Source organism: Eptatretus burgeri, chromosome 6 (genome assembly GCF_056783735.1).
Source record: "Eptatretus burgeri isolate ZD-2024b chromosome 6, Ebu_testis_v1, whole genome shotgun sequence".
NCBI classification, from domain to species: domain Eukaryota; kingdom Metazoa; phylum Chordata; class Myxini; order Myxiniformes; family Myxinidae; genus Eptatretus; species Eptatretus burgeri.
The window spans coordinates 30,104,534-30,121,486 of NC_140966.1; the positions used below are offsets into that span (position 1 = coordinate 30,104,534).

The 16,953-nt window shown below is 42.9% G+C and overlaps 1 protein-coding gene across 1 annotated transcript in view; it reads left to right on the forward strand.

Annotated features, from left to right (window-relative positions):
* Positions 1–15,145: 15,145 nt before the first annotated feature.
* Positions 15,146–16,953, forward strand: part of LOC147024479 (protein Hook homolog 3-like) — a 79,563-nt gene continuing 77,755 nt past the window's right edge. Inside the window, exon 1 of the mRNA XM_085884438.1 lies at positions 15,146–15,355. Within this exon, the coding sequence (XP_085740564.1) occupies positions 15,296–15,355 (60 nt within the window). The 5' untranslated portion in view covers positions 15,146–15,295. The remainder of the gene's footprint in view (positions 15,356–16,953) is intronic.

Genomic DNA, 16,953 nt, shown 5'->3' on the forward strand with positions numbered 1-16,953 from the left:
AAAACGAGGGTGTAAAATGGCGAGCTGCCAGGCAAGAAGTAAAACGAGAGTGTAAACATGGTGAGCTGCCAGACAAGAAGTAAAACGAGAGTGTAAAATGGCGAGCTGCCAGACAAGAAGTAAAACGAGAGTGTAAAAATGGCGAGCTGCCAGACAAGAAGTAAAACGAGGGTGTAAAATGGCGAGCTGCCAGGCAAGAAGTAAAACGAGAGTATAAAATGGTGAGCTGCCAGACAAGAAGTAAAACAAGAGTATAAAATGGTCAGCTGCCAGACAAGAAGTAAAACAAGAGTATAAAATGGTGAGCTGCCAGACAAGAAGTAAAACAAGAGTATAAAATGGTGAGCTGCCAGACAAGAAGTAAAACGAGGGTGTAAAATGGTGAGCTGCCAGACAAGAAGTAAAACGAGGGTGTAAAATGGCGAGCTACCAGGCAAGAAGTAAAACGAGGGTGTAAAATGGCGAGCTGCCAGACAAGAAGTAAAACGAGGGTGTAAAATGGTGAGCTGCCAGACAAGAAGTAAAACGAGGGTGTAAAATGGCGAGCTGCCAGGCAAGAAGTAAAACGAGAGTATAAAATGGTGAGCTGCCAGACAAGAAGTAAAACAAGAGTATAAAATGGTGAGCTGCCAGACAAGAAGTAAAACGAGGGTGTAAAATGGCGAGCTGCCAGGCAAGAAGTAAAACGAGGGTGCAAAATGGCGAGCTGCCAGGCAAGAAGTAAAACGAGAGTATAAAATGGTGAGCTGCCAGACAAGAAGTAAAACGAGGGTGTAAAATGGTGAGCTGCCAGACAAGAAGTAAAACGAGAGTATAAAATGGTGAGCTACCAAGCAAGAAGTAAGATGAGAGTGTAAAATGGTGAGCTACCAAGCAAGAAGTAAAACGAGGGTGTAAAATGGCGAGCTGCCAGGCAAGAAGTAAAACGAGGGTGTAAAATGGCGAGCTGCCAGGCAAGAAGTAAAACGAGAGTGTAAACATGGTGAGCTGCCAGACAAGAAGTAAAACGAGAGTGTAAAATGGCGAGCTGCCAGACAAGAAGTAAAACGAGAGTGTAAAAATGGCGAGCTGCCAGACAAGAAGTAAAACGAGAGTGTAAAATGGTGAGCTGCCAGACAAGAAGTAAGATGAGAGTGTAAAATGGCGAGCTGCCAGACAAGAAGTAAAACGAGAGTGTAAAATGGTGAGCTGCCAGACAAGAAGTAAAACGAGAGTGTAAAATGGTGAGCTGCCAGACAAGAAGTAAGATGAGAGTGTAAAATGGCGAGCTGCCAGACAAGAAGTAAAACGAGAGTGTAAAATGGTGAGCTGCCAGACAAGAAGTAAAACGAGAGTGTAAACATGGTGAGCTGCCAGACAAGAAGTAAAACGAGAGTGTAAAATGGCGAGCTGCCAGACAAGAAGTAAAACGAGAGTGTAAAAATGGCGAGCTGCCAGACAAGAAGTAAAACGAGAGTGTAAAATGGTGAGCTGCCAGACAAGAAGTAAGATGAGAGTGTAAAATGGCGAGCTGCCAGACAAGAAGTAAAACGAGAGTGTAAAATGGTGAGCTGCCAGACAAGAAGTAAAACGAGGGTGTAAAATGGCGAGCTGCCAGACAAGAAGTAAAACGAGGGTGTAAAATGGTGAGCTGCCAGACAAGAAGTAGAACGAGGGTGTAAAATGGCGAGCTGCCAGACAAGAAGTAAAACGAGAGTATAAAATGGCGAGCTACCAGGCAAGAAGTAAAACGAGGGTCTAAAATGGTGAGCTGCCGGGCAAGAAGTAAAACGAGGGTGTAAAATGGCGAGCTGCCAGGCAAGAAGTAAAACGAGGGTGTAAAATGGTGAGCTACCAAGCAAGAAGTAAGATGAGAGTGTAAAATGGTGAGCTACCAGGCAAGAAGTAAAATGAGGGTGTAAAATGGCGAGCTGCCAGGCAAGAAGTAAAACGAGGGTGTAAAATGGTGAGCTACCAAGCAAGAAGTAAGATGAGAGTGTAAAATGGTGAGCTACCAAGGAAGAAGTAAAACGAGGGTGTAAAATGGTGAGCTACCAAGCAAGAAGTAAGACGAGGGTGTAAAATAGTGAGCTACCAAGCAAGAAGTAAAACGAGGGTGTAAAATGGTGAGCTACCAAGCAAGAAGTAAAACGAGGGTGTAAAATGGTGAGCTACCAAGCAAGAAGTAAAACGAGGGTGTAAAATGGTGAGCTACCAAGCAAGAAGTAAAACGAGGGTGTAAAATGGTGAGCTACCAAGCAAGAAGTAAAACGAGGGTGTAAAATGGTGAGCTACCAAGCAAGAAGTAAAACGAGGGTGTAAAATGGTGAGCTACCAAGCAAGAAGTAAAACGAGGGTGTAAAATGGTGAGCTACCAAGCAAGAAGTAAAACGAGGGTGTAAAATGGTGAGCTACCAAGCAAGAAGTAAAACGAGGGTGTAAAATGGTGAGCTACCAAGCAAGAAGTAAAACGAGGGTGTAAAATGGTGAGCTACCAAGCAAGAAGTAAAACGAGGGTGTAAAATGGTGAGCTACCAAGCAAGAAGTAAAACGAGGGTGTAAAATGGTGAGCTACCAAGCAAGAAGTAAAACGAGGGTGTAAAATGGTGAGCTACCAAGCAAGAAGTAAAACGAGGGTGTAAAATGGTGAGCTACCAAGAAAGAAGTAAAACGAGGGTGTAAAATGGTGAGCTACCAAGCAAGAAGTAAAACGAGGGTGTAAAATGGTAAGCTACCAAGCAAGAAGTAAAACGAGGGTGTAAAATGGTGAGCTACCAAGCAAGAAGTAAAATGAGGGTGTAAAATGGTGAGCTACCAAGCAAGAAGTAAAACGAGGGTGTAAAATGGTGAGCTACCAAGCAAGAAGTAAAACGAGGGTGTAAAATGGTGAGCTACCAAGCAAGAAGTAAAACGAGGGTGTAAAATGGTGAGCTACCAAGCAAGAAGTAAAACGAGGGTGTAAAATGGTGAGCTACCAAGCAAGAAGTAAAACGAGGGTGTAAAATGGTGAGCTACCAAGCAAGAAGTAAAACGAGGGTGTAAAATGGTGAGCTACCAAGCAAGAAGTAAAACGAGGGTGTAAAATGGTGAGCTACCAAGCAAGAAGTAAAACGAGGGTGTAAAATGGTGAGCTACCAAGCAAGAAGTAAAACGAGGGTGTAAAATGGTGAGCTACCAAGCAAGAAGTAAAACGAGGGTGTAAAATGGTGAGCTACCAAGCAAGAAGTAAAACGAGGGTGTAAAATAGTGAGCTACCAAGCAAGAAGTAAAACGAGGGTGTAAAATGGTGAGCTACCAAGCAAGAAGTAAAACGAGGGTGTAAAATGGTGAGCTACCAAGCAAGAAGTAAAACGAGGGTGTAAAATGGTGAGCTACCAAGCAAGAAGTAAGACGAGGGTGTAAAATAGTGAGCTACCAAGCAAGAAGTAAAACGAGGGTGTAAAATAGTGAGCTACCAAGCAAGAAGTAAGACGAGGGTGTAAAATGGTGAGCTACCAAGCAAGAAGTAAAACGAGGGTGTAAAATGGTGAGCTACCAAGCAAGAAGTAAAACGAGGGTGTAAAATGGTGAGCTACCAAGCAAGAAGTAAAACGAGGGTGTAAAATAGTGAGCTACCAAGCAAGAAGTAAAACGAGGGTGTAAAATAGTGAGCTACCAAGCAAGAAGTAAAACGAGGGTGTAAAATAGTGAGCTACCAAGCAAGAAGTAAGACGAGGGTGTAAAATGGTGAGCTACCAAGCAAGACGTAAAACGAGGGTGTAAAATGGTGAGCTACCAAGCAAGAAGTAAAACGAGGGTGTAAAATGGTGAGCTACCAAGCAAGAAGTAAAACGAGGGTGTAAAATGGTGAGCTACCAAGCAAGAAGTAAAACGAGGGTGTAAAATGGTGAGCTACCAAGCAAGAAGTAAAACGAGGGTGTAAAATGGTGAGCTACCAAGCAAGAAGTAAAACGAGAGTGTAAAATGTTGAGCTACCAAGCAAGAAGTAAAATGAGGGTGTAAAATGGTGAGCTACCAAGCAAGAAGTAAAACGAGGGTGTAAAATGGTGAGCTACCAAGCAAGAAGTAAAACGAGAGTGTAAAATGGTGAGCTCCCAAGCAAGAAGTAAAACGAGGGTGTAAAATGGTGAGCTACCAAGCAAGAAGTAAGACGAGGGTGTAAAATAGTGAGCTACCAAGCAAGAAGTAAAACGAGGGTGTAAAATAGTGAGCTACCAAGCAAGAAGTAAGACGAGGGTGTAAAATGGTGAGCTACCAAGCAAGACGTAAAACGAGGGTGTAAAATGGTGAGCTACCAAGCAAGAAGTAAGACGAGGGTGTAAAATGGTGAGCTACCAAGCAAGAAGTAAAACGAGGGTGTAAAATGGTGAGCTACCAAGCAAGAAGTAAAACGAGGGTGTAAAATGGTGAGCTACCAAGCAAGAAGTAAAACGAGGGTGTAAAATGGTGAGCTACCAAGCAAGAAGTAAAACGAGGGTGTAAAATGGTGAGCTACCAAGCAAGAAGTAAAACGAGGGTGTAAAATGGTGAGCTACCAAGCAAGAAGTAAAACGAGGGTGTAAAATGGTGAGCTACCAAGCAAGAAGTAAAACGAGGGTGTAAAATGGTGAGCTACCAAGCAAGAAGTAAAACGAGGGTGTAAAATAGTGAGCTACCAAGCAAGAAGTAAAACGAGGGTGTAAAATGGTGAGCTACCAAGCAAGAAGTAAAACGAGGGTGTAAAATGGTGAGCTACCAAGCAAGAAGTAAAATGAGGGTGTAAAATGGTGAGCTACCAAGCAAGAAGTAAAACGAGGGTGTAAAATGGTGAGCTACCAAGCAAGAAGTAAAACGAGGGTGTAAAATGGTGAGCTACCAAGCAAGAAGTAAAACGAGGGTGTAAAATGGTGAGCTACCAAGCAAGAAGTAAAACGAGGGTGTAAAATGGTGAGCTACCAAGCAAGAAGTAAAACGAGGGTGTAAAATGGTGAGCTACCAAGCAAGAAGTAAAATGAGGGTGTAAAATGGTGAGCTACCAAGCAAGAAGTAAAACGAGAGTGTAAAATGGTGAGCTACCAAGCAAGAAGTAAAACGAGGGTGTAAAATGGTGAGCTCCCAAGCAAGAAGTAAAACGAGGGTGTAAAATGGTGAGCTACCAAGCAAGAAGTAAGACGAGGGTGTAAAATAGTGAGCTACCAAGCAAGAAGTAAAACGAGGGTGTAAAATAGTGAGCTACCAAGCAAGAAGTAAGACGAGGGTGTAAAATGGTGAGCTACCAAGCAAGACGTAAAACGAGGGTGTAAAATGGTGAGCTACCAAGCAAGAAGTAAGACGAGGGTGTAAAATGGTGAGCTACCAAGCAAGAAGTAAAACGAGGGTGTAAAATGGTGAGCTACCAAGCAAGAACTAAAACGAGGGTGTAAAATGGTGAGCTACCAAGCAAGAAGTAAAACGAGGGTGTAAAATAGTGAGCTACCAAGCAAGAAGTAAGACGAGGGTGTAAAATAGTGAGCTACCAAGCAAGAAGTAAAACGAGGGTGTAAAATGGTAAGCTACCAAGCAAGACGTAAAACGAGGGTGTAAAATGGTGAGCTACCAAGCAAGAAGTAAAACGAGGGTGTAAAATGGTGAGCTACCAAGCAAGAAGTAAAACGAGGGTGTAAAATAGTGAGCTACCAAGCAAGAAGTAAAACGAGGGTGTAAAATGGTAAGCTACCAAGCAAGAAGTAAAACGAGGGTGTAAAATGGTGAGCTACCAAGCAAGAAGTAAAACGAGGGTGTAAAATGGTGAGCTACCAAGCAAGAAGTAAAACGAGGGTGTAAAATAGTGAGCTACCAAGCAAGAAGTAAAACGAGGGTGTAAAATGGTGAGCTACCAAGCAAGAAGTAAAACGAGGGTGTAAAATGGTGAGCTACCAAGCAAGAAGTAAAACGAGGGTGTAAAATAGTGAGCTACCAAGCAAGAAGTAAAACGAGGGTGTAAAATGGTGAGCTACCAAGCAAGAAGTAAAACGAGGGTGTAAAATGGTGAGCTACCAAGCAAGAAGTAAAACGAGGGTGTAAAATGGTGAGCTACCAAGCAAGAAGTAAGACGAGGGTGTAAAATGGTGAGCTCCCAAGCAAGAAGTAAAACGAGGGTGTAAAATGGTGAGCTACCAAGCAAGAAGTAAAACGAGGGTGTAAAATGGTGAGCTACCAAGCAAGAAGTAAAACGAGGGTGTAAAATGGTGAGCTACCAAGCAAGAAGTAAAACGAGGGTGTAAAATAGTGAGCTACCAAGCAAGAAGTAAAACGAGGGTGTAAAATGGTGAGCTACCAAGCAAGAAGTAAAACGAGGGTGTAAAATGGTGAGCTACCAAGCAAGAAGTAAAACGAGGGTGTAAAATGGTGAGCTACCAAGCAAGAAGTAAAACGAGGGTGTAAAATGGTGAGCTACCAAGCAAGAAGTAAAACGAGGGTGTAAAATGGTGAGCTACCAAGCAAGAAGTAAAACGAGGGTGTAAAATGGTGAGCTACCAAGCAAGAAGTAAAACGAGGGTGTAAAATGGTGAGCTACCAAGCAAGAAGTAAAACGAGGGTGTAAAATGGTGAGCTACCAAGCAAGAAGTAAAACGAGGGTGTAAAATGGTGAGCTACCAAGCAAGAAGTAAAACGAGGGTGTAAAATGGTGAGCTACCAAGCAAGAAGTAAAACGAGAGTGTAAAATGGTGAGCTACCAAGCAAGAAGTAAAATGAGGGTGTAAAATGGTGAGCTACCAAGCAAGAAGTAAAACGAGGGTGTAAAATGGTGAGCTACCAAGCAAGAAGTAAAACGAGGGTGTAAAATGGTGAGCTACCAAGCAAGAAGTAAAACGAGGGTGTAAAATAGTGAGCTACCAAGCAAGAAGTAAAACGAGGGTGTAAAATGGTGAGCTACCAAGCAAGAAGTAAAACGAGGGTGTAAAATGGTGAGCTACCAAGCAAGAAGTAAAACGAGGGTGTAAAATGGTGAGCTACCAAGCAAGAAGTAAAACGAGGGTGTAAAATGGTGAGCTACCAAGCAAGAAGTAAAACGAGGGTGTAAAATGGTGAGCTACCAAGCAAGAAGTAAAACGAGGGTGTAAAATGGTGAGCTACCAAGCAAGAAGTAAAACGAGGGTGTAAAATGGTGAGCTACCAAGCAAGAAGTAAAATGAGGGTGTAAAATGGTGAGCTACCAAGCAAGAAGTAAAACGAGGGTGTAAAATAGTGAGCTACCAAGCAAGAAGTAAAACAAGGGTGTAAAATGGTGAGCTACCAAGCAAGAAGTAAAACGAGAGTGTAAAATGGTGAGCTACCAAGCAAGAAGTAAAATGAGGGTGTAAAATGGTGAGCTACCAAGCAAGAAGTAAAACGAGGGTGTAAAATGGTGAGCTACCAAGCAAGAAGTAAAATGAGGGTGTAAAATGGTGAGCTACCAAGCAAGAAGTAAAACGAGGGTGTAAAATGGTGAGCTACCAAGCAAGAAGTAAAATGAGGGTGTAAAATGGTGAGCTACCAAGCAAGAAGTAAAACGAGAGTGTAAAATGGTGAGCTACCAAGCAAGAAGTAAAATGAGGGTGTAAAATGGTGAGCTACCAAGCAAGAAGTAAAACGAGGGTGTAAAATGGTGAGCTACCAAGCAAGAAGTAAAACGAGGGTGTAAAATGGTGAGCTACCAAGCAAGAAGTAAAACGAGGGTGTAAAATAGTGAGCTACCAAGCAAGAAGTAAAACGAGGGTGTAAAATGGTGAGCTACCAAGCAAGAAGTAAAACGAGGGTGTAAAATGGTGAGCTACCAAGCAAGAAGTAAAATGAGGGTGTAAAATGGTGAGCTACCAAGCAAGAAGTAAAACGAGGGTGTAAAATAGTGAGCTACCAAGCAAGAAGTAAGACGAGGGTGTAAAATAGTGAGCTACCAAGCAAGAAGTAAAACGAGGGTGTAAAATGGTGAGCTACCAAGCAAGAAGTAAAATGAGGGTGTAAAATGGTGAGCTACCAAGCAAGAAGTAAAATGAGGGTGTAAAATAGTGAGCTACCAAGCAAGAAGTAAAATGAGGGTGTAAAATGGTGAGCTACCAAGCAAGAAGTAAAACGAGGGTGTAAAATGGTGAGCTACCAAGCAAGAAGTAAAATGAGGGGGTAAAATGGTGAGCTACCAAGCAAGAAGTAAAACGAGAGTGTAAAATGGTGAGCTACCAAGCAAGAAGTAAAATGAGGGTGTAAAATGGTGAGCTACCAAGCAAGAAGTAAAACGAGGGTGTAAAATGGTGAGCTACCAAGCAAGAACTAAAACGAGGGTGTAAAATGGTGAGCTACCAAGCAAGAAGTAAAATGAGGGTGTAAAATAGTGAGCTACCAAGCAAGAAGTAAAATGAGGGTGTAAAATGGTGAGCTACCAAGCAAGAAGTAAAACGAGGGTGTAAAATGGTGAGCTACCAAGCAAGAAGTAAAATGAGGGGGTAAAATGGTGAGCTACCAAGCAAGAAGTAAAACGAGAGTGTAAAATGGTGAGCTACCAAGCAAGAAGTAAAACGAGGGTGTAAAATGGTGAGCTACCAAGCAAGAAGTAAAATGAGGGTGTAAAATGGTGAGCTACCAAGCAAGAAGTAAAACGAGGGTGTAAAATAGTGAGCTACCAAGCAAGAAGTAAAACGAGGGTGTAAAATAGTGAGCTACCAAGCAAGAAGTAAAACGAGGGTGTAAAATGGTGAGCTACCAAGCAAGAAGTAAAACGAGAGTGTAAAATGGTGAGCTACCAAGCAAGAAGTAAGACGAGGGTGTAAAATAGTGAGCTACCAAGCAAGAAGTAAAACGAGGGTGTAAAATGGTGAGCTACCAAGCAAGAAGTAAAACGAGGGTGTAAAATAGTGAGCTACCAAGCAAGAAGTAAAACGAGGGTGTAAAATGGTGAGCTACCAAGCAAGAAGTAAAACGAGGGTGTAAAATGGTGAGCTACCAAGCAAGAAGTAAAACGAGGGTGTAAAATGGTGAGCTACCAAGCCAGAACTAAAACGAGAGTGTAAAATGGTGAGCTACCAAGCAAGAAGTGAAACGAGAGTGTAAAATGGTGAGCTACCAAGCAAGAAGTAAAACGAGAGTGTAAAATGGTGAGCTACCAAGCAAGAAGTAAAATGAGGGTGTAAAATGGTGAGCTACCAAGCAAGAAATAAAACCACATGAAGGGCAGGCAGACGTGCAGTGGAGCGTGAATTTCGATTCATACAGTCTCATCATAATGCTTCTGCATAGAATAACAGTTGAGATGGAAACAAAATAATGTCTAAAATGCATTTTCTTCCGGCCATACTATAAATACCGCCCATGCACGTCCAGAGACAAACACCGCCAGGACGCATCTGGCGCCAAGTGGTCCGGAGACAAACACTCCTTGGACACATCTGGAGACAAACTCCCATCTGCACATGTCCGGAGATAAACTCTCGTCTGGACATAAACACCGCATGGACACATCAGGAGACAAACTCCCATCCAGACACGTCTGGAGATAAATACCATCCGGACACGTCCGGGGGCAAACACCATCCAGACATAACCACCGTCCTGATATGTCCAGAGACAGAGGCAGAGAAAGAGAGGTGGGGGGAGGGGAGAGTGAAAGAGGTGTGGGAGGAGGGTACTGCACTGTATTGGGAGGGTACTGTATACATACAACCCAAAAACCTTCAGTCACTTTCACTTCTTCTTTTTCTTGCATATGGGAGCTCAGCTGCTGGGGTAGCTATCATTTATTGGAAGCTCGAGTATGTCGCTGATGCAGTGCCCCTCTACCAGTACATTTCATTACCAGTACTCATTTCACCACCATGGAAGGATGACAGGCTGAATCAACCTACTGGTGTATTAATTCAGTGACGAACGGGACTTGAACTCAGGACCCAAGGATCCCAAGCCACCACCCTAACCACTAAGCCAACACCAGGCTCTCATTACTTTCACTGAAAAACTATGTTGCATTTATGTAGATGTTTCTGGTATATGCTCACAAACATTAATCTTTATAAACAGGTGTGTGTGACAGGTGGAAAAAAATGTTGCTCAGTAATTTAGAAAACACGTTAATATGGCAAATGGCTTGGAAATCGAGTGTCATTTCACAACAACTTGCTCGGGATGACGGAGCATGAACCATTCACTCTGAATGCCAAGGCACTATACCGCTATCGACTGTAGAGTGTTCGGTAAGTGGCTTAAGCACTCAAGCAAGCACTCCAATTAAATGGTTGACAAGGAACGGCTCGCCAGGCTGTGGCTGCATCCCCATATAGGATCCCTTTCACTTGAAAGCTGATCTTCCCTGTACCTGCAGCAGTTAAAGATAATAAATGAATTTGTTCAAATCATGACTTTATCCACAAAGGAGTTGTTGTTTCACGTAGAACAACTTTGGAGACATAGCAAAGTTTAATCGCCTGTGAAATGAACATTGCAGATAATCCACCACATTGCCTGCTCATCTGTACACGTGTCACGTGGTACATCGGTTCACGGTCCGCGCAAACGTTATAACTTTATTTTAAAATGTCCGTTTGTCACCAGATTTGCTTTGATTCCCTGGAGAGAACCTCGTGAAACCTCCAAAAATATATACACAGATCTGGCAGACGCTATAGATAGGCAGTCCTTCTGGGGGACAGAGTGCGAGGTCAATCAGTGAACGCATAAAATCATATAGCTCAATGAAGCTAGTTAATTTTGGCACATTCTTAAATATTTTGTTCACTCAATATAATTCTACAAACAGAAGAAAAAGATAATTTTCATGCTTTGGAATTTTCACATTTTCTTGTGTATCTTTGGAAAAGGAAGGACCATAGCCTTGCTTGCTTAAAGTATATAGGTATATCGGCTTAGTAAAAAAGACTCGTTATTTCTTAAAATCATCAGATTTAATTCCAGATTTCAACACTTATTTAGTCCAGATGATATCCGATCCGCAAAGCCGAAATATTTCGATGTTATACTTTAATTAGTACATGAGAGTAGATTGTGGAAAATTGCATCATATATGATAGATGAAATCTCTCCAAGCTCCTAATTTGAAAACTATAGTACTTACAAAAGCGATGCATAGTGAGTCGTAGCTACCATGAACAGGCATTCGATAATATGAGTGAGGAAAGTGAAAAAATAAAACTTAATCGTGAAGAAATTGTTGCAGCCTGTTCCAAGTCAAGGCATGGTTGAGCAGGCCAAAAAACATGGCAGCTTGAGATCCCAGCAAGGTAACCTAGGAAACACCTTTCGACCCCCATTGAGAGCGGTGACCGAGGACGTTCCTGACAAAAGATGTAATTAAATAAGGCCATTAATTATCTTCGTAAAGGGTGTTTTAATGAACCCAAACACCCAATTTTCAGTCATGCATTTCCTTGCAGTTTTCTTGGTATGCATGCAAAGTTTCAGGCTACGAGGTTTCATGGTTTTGGAGTTATGGAGGAGACACACTGACACACACACACACACACACACACACACACACACACACACACACACACACACACACACACACACACACACACACACACACACACACACACACACACACACACACACACACTTACATTTATTAATATAGATTAAAATTATCCAGCCCTGGAACTTTATGTCATTTTACCTTTCCTACAACTCCTAAACTTCCTCCACCTGTACCTGCTACTCCTATAAAAGCCTTCCTCGCCTTATCAATATAGGCCGGGGACCAGTGGGACCTACCTACCTTGCACCCCCCCCCCCCCACCGCGACAATTTTTCACTGGTACCACAGTGTTCATATATATCCCAAGTATCAGAAAAAAGATGTTCCCAGAAAAATAACTCATCTGCACTATGCTTTATTAAGCCGTTTCCATTTTTGCATGTAATTAAGCTATTTAAACATTATTCTACATCTCTGACAACAAAGGAAATATGTTCACTCTATTCCTTGACCCTCAAAATATATGAGTAGATTCCTCATTTACTAATTTCCATGCACCAGAAGTTGAGATATTTACTAAAATGAGAATTTCCATAATGGCGGATCCTAATTAGCATATCAATGCATTTAAAATTGTTTCCACTACTTTTACTCAAACAGAAAATAGTTAAATGTTTCCCTTAAACACCAGCAGACATCATAAGTCACAGTTATGTATTACTAGTAAAGGTGCCCGTCTTCGACAGGCGTCACTGGCAACATATGGTAAAAGACAGATAGCATGAATGTATTTTAAACAATATATTACATCATTTTTATCCATTGATTATCATTCAGGTTTTCCCCTTCGACTGTCCCACAGTAGCTCCACTTCGATGACATTACCATGTAGTTTAGTGACTCCACAACGTGTACCATTCGTGAGTTCCAGAGGATCCATAGAGAGCGCATTAAAATTACAGGGCACCCTACTTTAAAGCGATCCAAAAGGCAGGATCAGTTTCGTCTACATATTCATATGTTGTAGAATTTAGCTGATTCTGAAACTGTTAACAGCATGTCGATCGGATGGTTCTGTGATTTTCTACGGTAGTAAACATAAGTACGACTTAAGCCTGTACGCCACTATGCGGAGACCCAAGATTTTTATGTGCATGTGCTCAATCCTGCACCTACCCGGAAAAGACCCAAGTACACCGTCAGTACTCACCTCCACACTAAAACGATGATCATGATTTTGGGTTATACCGTAACTGACCGGGCGATACTTTGTTGGCAGTTGGTCCGGCTGGGCAGCGGGTATCGGTCGATGAAAATTTCAAAACGGCAACCATGTATAAAAAAAGCAAAGAAATACTTTGTACTTAGTTAGAAAGTCATGGTTTTGTGAAGAAACTACGGCACATGGAAAGTGCAAATTAGTCAGGTATGAACTCAACTGTTTTCTCCCCAAATGGAGCGTGATTCTATGAGCCGAACTCATCTTAGTGGTCCTCTAAAAAAATGGGAAACATTTTTATTTCTTTTTTTTGTGCAATAATTCCTCCCATTTTGCAAATGGAGAACATGAACTGTTTAACTACCATAATCATCAAAACGAATTTTGAGGGGCCTCTTCAGGAAGACAATAATATCATAACTATATATGTCAAAGCTTGTTTCATTTCATGCAGTAACAATAATCTGATGGTGGAACAAAAAAAGGGGCATGCTGAAATATTAATATAGATATCAGGCCAAGGTAATTAATTCTCTTGATTAATCTGATTTCGCATGATTTTCGAATGATTCATTGTGCTTTGTATTTTATGCTAATTAGCCTACTTTAAAAATTTTAAAAATTTTAATATATTTTTTGCCAACCTGGCTTGTATCTGGCAACACTTTGGTAATGTTTTTTTGACAAAAAAAAAACTGACATGTGTGGTAATTACAAGGAAAGAAAATGGAAATTCTTGCATTTTTGTGGGAATGATTGTCTTTAAGTCAAATTTAATTAACTAGTGCATGGCCGTACGTGCAAAAACAAAAATAAAAAATAAAAAAAACTTTCAAACCGCAAGCCAGAAACAACAACCACACAGGCCGTTCCTTCGCTCTCACGTGCCTGTACGTGCGTGCCTGTACGTGCGTGGCTGTGCGTGCAAAAACAAAAAAAAAACTTAAAAAAAAAAACTTTCAAACCGCGAACCAGAAACAACAACCACACAGGCCGTTCCTTCGCTTCATTGTGCTTTGTATTTTATACAAAATAATTCCTTCGCTTTTATACAAAATTCCTTCGCTCTTGCGTGCCCATACATGTGTGGCCGTACGTGCGTGCCCGTAGGTGGGTGGCCGTACGTGCAAAAAAGAAAAAAAAATTGTGACGTCAATCGTGATGTCATAGCACCGTGTCCTGTCATTGGTTGGCAAATAAATGGCCGTAACTTGGGAACCGCTCGTCCGATTAATATCAAACCTTGAAAAGGCACATCCACAGGGCCCAGCAATATACCTGGCAAGTTTCAATTAGATCGGATCAGTGGTTGGCGAGAAGCGGCGGTCGCAGACACACACACACATACAGACAGACAGACACACACACACAGATTGCTGGAATTATAGTTAGATATGCAAATGAGCTAATTAGCATAAACGAAATATATTTTTAATACGTAAATGTATAAGCCTTAATTTGACACCAATTTTGTGATTTTATGTTTTTATTTGACAGAGATATTGACATTTTGCCGATCTTTGTGGGATTCGTCTATTTTTGATTGGTTGCCATGGAAACAGCTTAATAAAGCAGTGCAAGTGAGTTATTTTTCTGGGAACATCTTTTTTCTGATACTTGGGATATATATATATGAACACTGTGGTATCAGTGAAAAATTGTCGCAGGGGGGGGGGTGCAAGGTAGGTCCCACTGTGCAGTAGGGGTGCAAGGTAGGCCCCACTGGCCCCCAGGGTAGGCCCCACTGGCCCCTGGGGTAGGCCCCACTGTGCAGTAGGGGTGCAAGGTAGGCCCCACTGGCCCCCAGGGTAGGCCCCACTGGCCCCTGGGGTAGGCCCCACTGGCCCCTGGGGTAGGCCCCACTGTGCAGTAGGGGTGCAAGGTAGGCCCCACTGGCCCCCAGGGTAGGCCCCACTGGCCCCTGGGGTAGGCCCCACTGTGCAGTAGGGGTGCAAGGTAGGCCCCACTGGCCCCCGGGGTAGGCCCCACTGTGCAGTAGGGGTGCAAGGTAGGCCCCACTGGCCCCCGGGGTAGGCCCCACTGGCCCCTGGGGTAGGCCCCACTGTGCAGTAGGGGTGCAAGGTAGGCCCCACTGGCCCCTGGGGTGCAAGCTAGGCCACACTGCCCCCCGGGGTAGTCCCCACCTTGCAGTAGGGGTGCAAGGTAGGCCCCATTGGCCCCCGGCCTAATACATTCTCCCACCTATTGGTAATTCCATCCTTGACCGTTGCGGTGTAAATCAATTTAAGCGAAAGAACGATTAATCGATAAGCCTGATAATTTGCACCAATTGAACATTTCAAATCACGACGTCGATTAGGACTTGTAAATTAATTATTTTAACCGATTAAACGCCGTTGTTTAAAGTTTTTCGACACGTTCAGAGACCTGTAAGAGTGTTCTCAAGCGAGGCGTGCTCATTTGAAGAGACGCATCGCAAGCTGCATGACGTGCAATCCCTGCTTCGGATTTTCAAAAGAACTGGGACTAATTGGAGCCATTGCGCATGCGCGACGGGCCACCAGGTGTGAACGGAAATGCGTCACGTGACGTGACGTGACGTGACGTGTCTCAGGTGCTCCCCGGCAGGTGAGATAAGCGCGCACTTCCACTGTATTTTAACTTGTTTTGAAATAGAACAAAAAATTCTCCGAGTCCGGACGACCGGCGAGTTGCTCGAGATGGCATCGGAGGAGGAGGAGGACAAGCGTCTCAAGCTCTGCGAAAGTTTGATGATCTGGGTGAGTTCGAGCGACTGACGCGTTTGTGAATGCGCACCTGTGTAAATGGAAATATTAATAAACGTCACTGTATTTATGTGTAACGACGTACGATGTGAATTTACACCTGGGTTCTGACGTTTGATCACGCGGTCATTTCACGACGACACTGATAAACAGGTGTGTGTTACAAACGAAATGCTTCACCTGTCCCCACTGATGAGTGATGTACAAACACCACGCTCGTGATATACAATATACATGAGAGTTGTTTCGAAGTTGGAGCGGTACACCTGTTGGATGACAAATCGAGGAGTTGCTTAGTTAATTAGTTAATTGATTGATTGATAAACTTTACAGCATCGTGTACTGTCATGGAAACCCTTTAACATGAGTTCCCTTATTATGAACTTTCAACGCAGGAGAGCCCATTCGGCCCACAAAGCCTGCGACATCAGAGAGGTGTCATCTTTAAATGGTGAACTTCAAGCAAGGAAGCAGCACAGCATGTACTATATATATATAACTCTGGTGTGACTCGGACAGGGTTGGAACCATCCACCTCCCAGACTCAGGGTGGATCCTCCAAACATTACACCACTAAGGTGTGATTGAATGATTCGTGTGGGTAAGCCAGGGGTGTGTTCAGTTACCAAGCAGCATGCCAAGCTCGCCGTTCCTTAACGATTTCGGTCGGAGTGCTTCCTTGAGTGCTTTGACCGCTTGGCGAGCGTTCTACAAGAAATTTGGTATTGCTGAACACCCCAGATTTTCATATTTCGTACTCTCATTTTTTAGCTCGCCTGTTCGAAGAACAGAGAGCTATAGCGATACCCCCGGTGTGAGCATGAAAATGTTAAAGTTTTTGGTGCAAGTTATTTTTTTTCCTTTCTCATGTTTTTATCTACCACACTATTTTCTTACTGATTACAATATACAAATACACATATTGCTTTAAAATTATTTGGATCAGACTTCACTGCAATGCTTCATAAAAAATATTATTAGACTAGTCTTTTAAAAACGATAAATGTATAAACGGACGAGCGTCGGGTGGCTTTGACACCAACTCTCTGGTTTACTATGTAATTGTACATATTATAAACACTTCTCACTTTATTCCAATAACGAGGTGTTGTTGTTGTTGACGACGACCCACATACATCGCTGCCTTGTCATGCCTGTTAAACAACGGGATGACAGTTTATAGGTAGGTCGGGATTCAAACCCAGGCTAGACAGCTTAGAGGCGAGTGTGCGTACCTCTCGGCCGGTGCTTCTGAACCTTTTTTTTTTTTTCAGTCGGCTTACCCTTTGATCTCGGCATGAGGCGTCATGTACTCGCTCTAAATGGTAACTCGGTCATTTTTCTACTGTACTACGTGTACAAACAGTTTCTCTTTCACTTCCTCAAATCACAGTGTATCTCATGTACCCCCTGTCTGGTGTTGGCTTCGCGGTTAGGGTGACCGGCTTGGAATCTCAGGATCCTGAGTTAGAACCTCTCTCGGCCGTTGAATTAACACCAGCTGGGCTTGACTCAGCCTGTCATCCTTCCGAGGTTGGTGAAATGAGTACCAGTGTATCGGTAATAGGGGCACAGCATTAGCAGTACAGCCA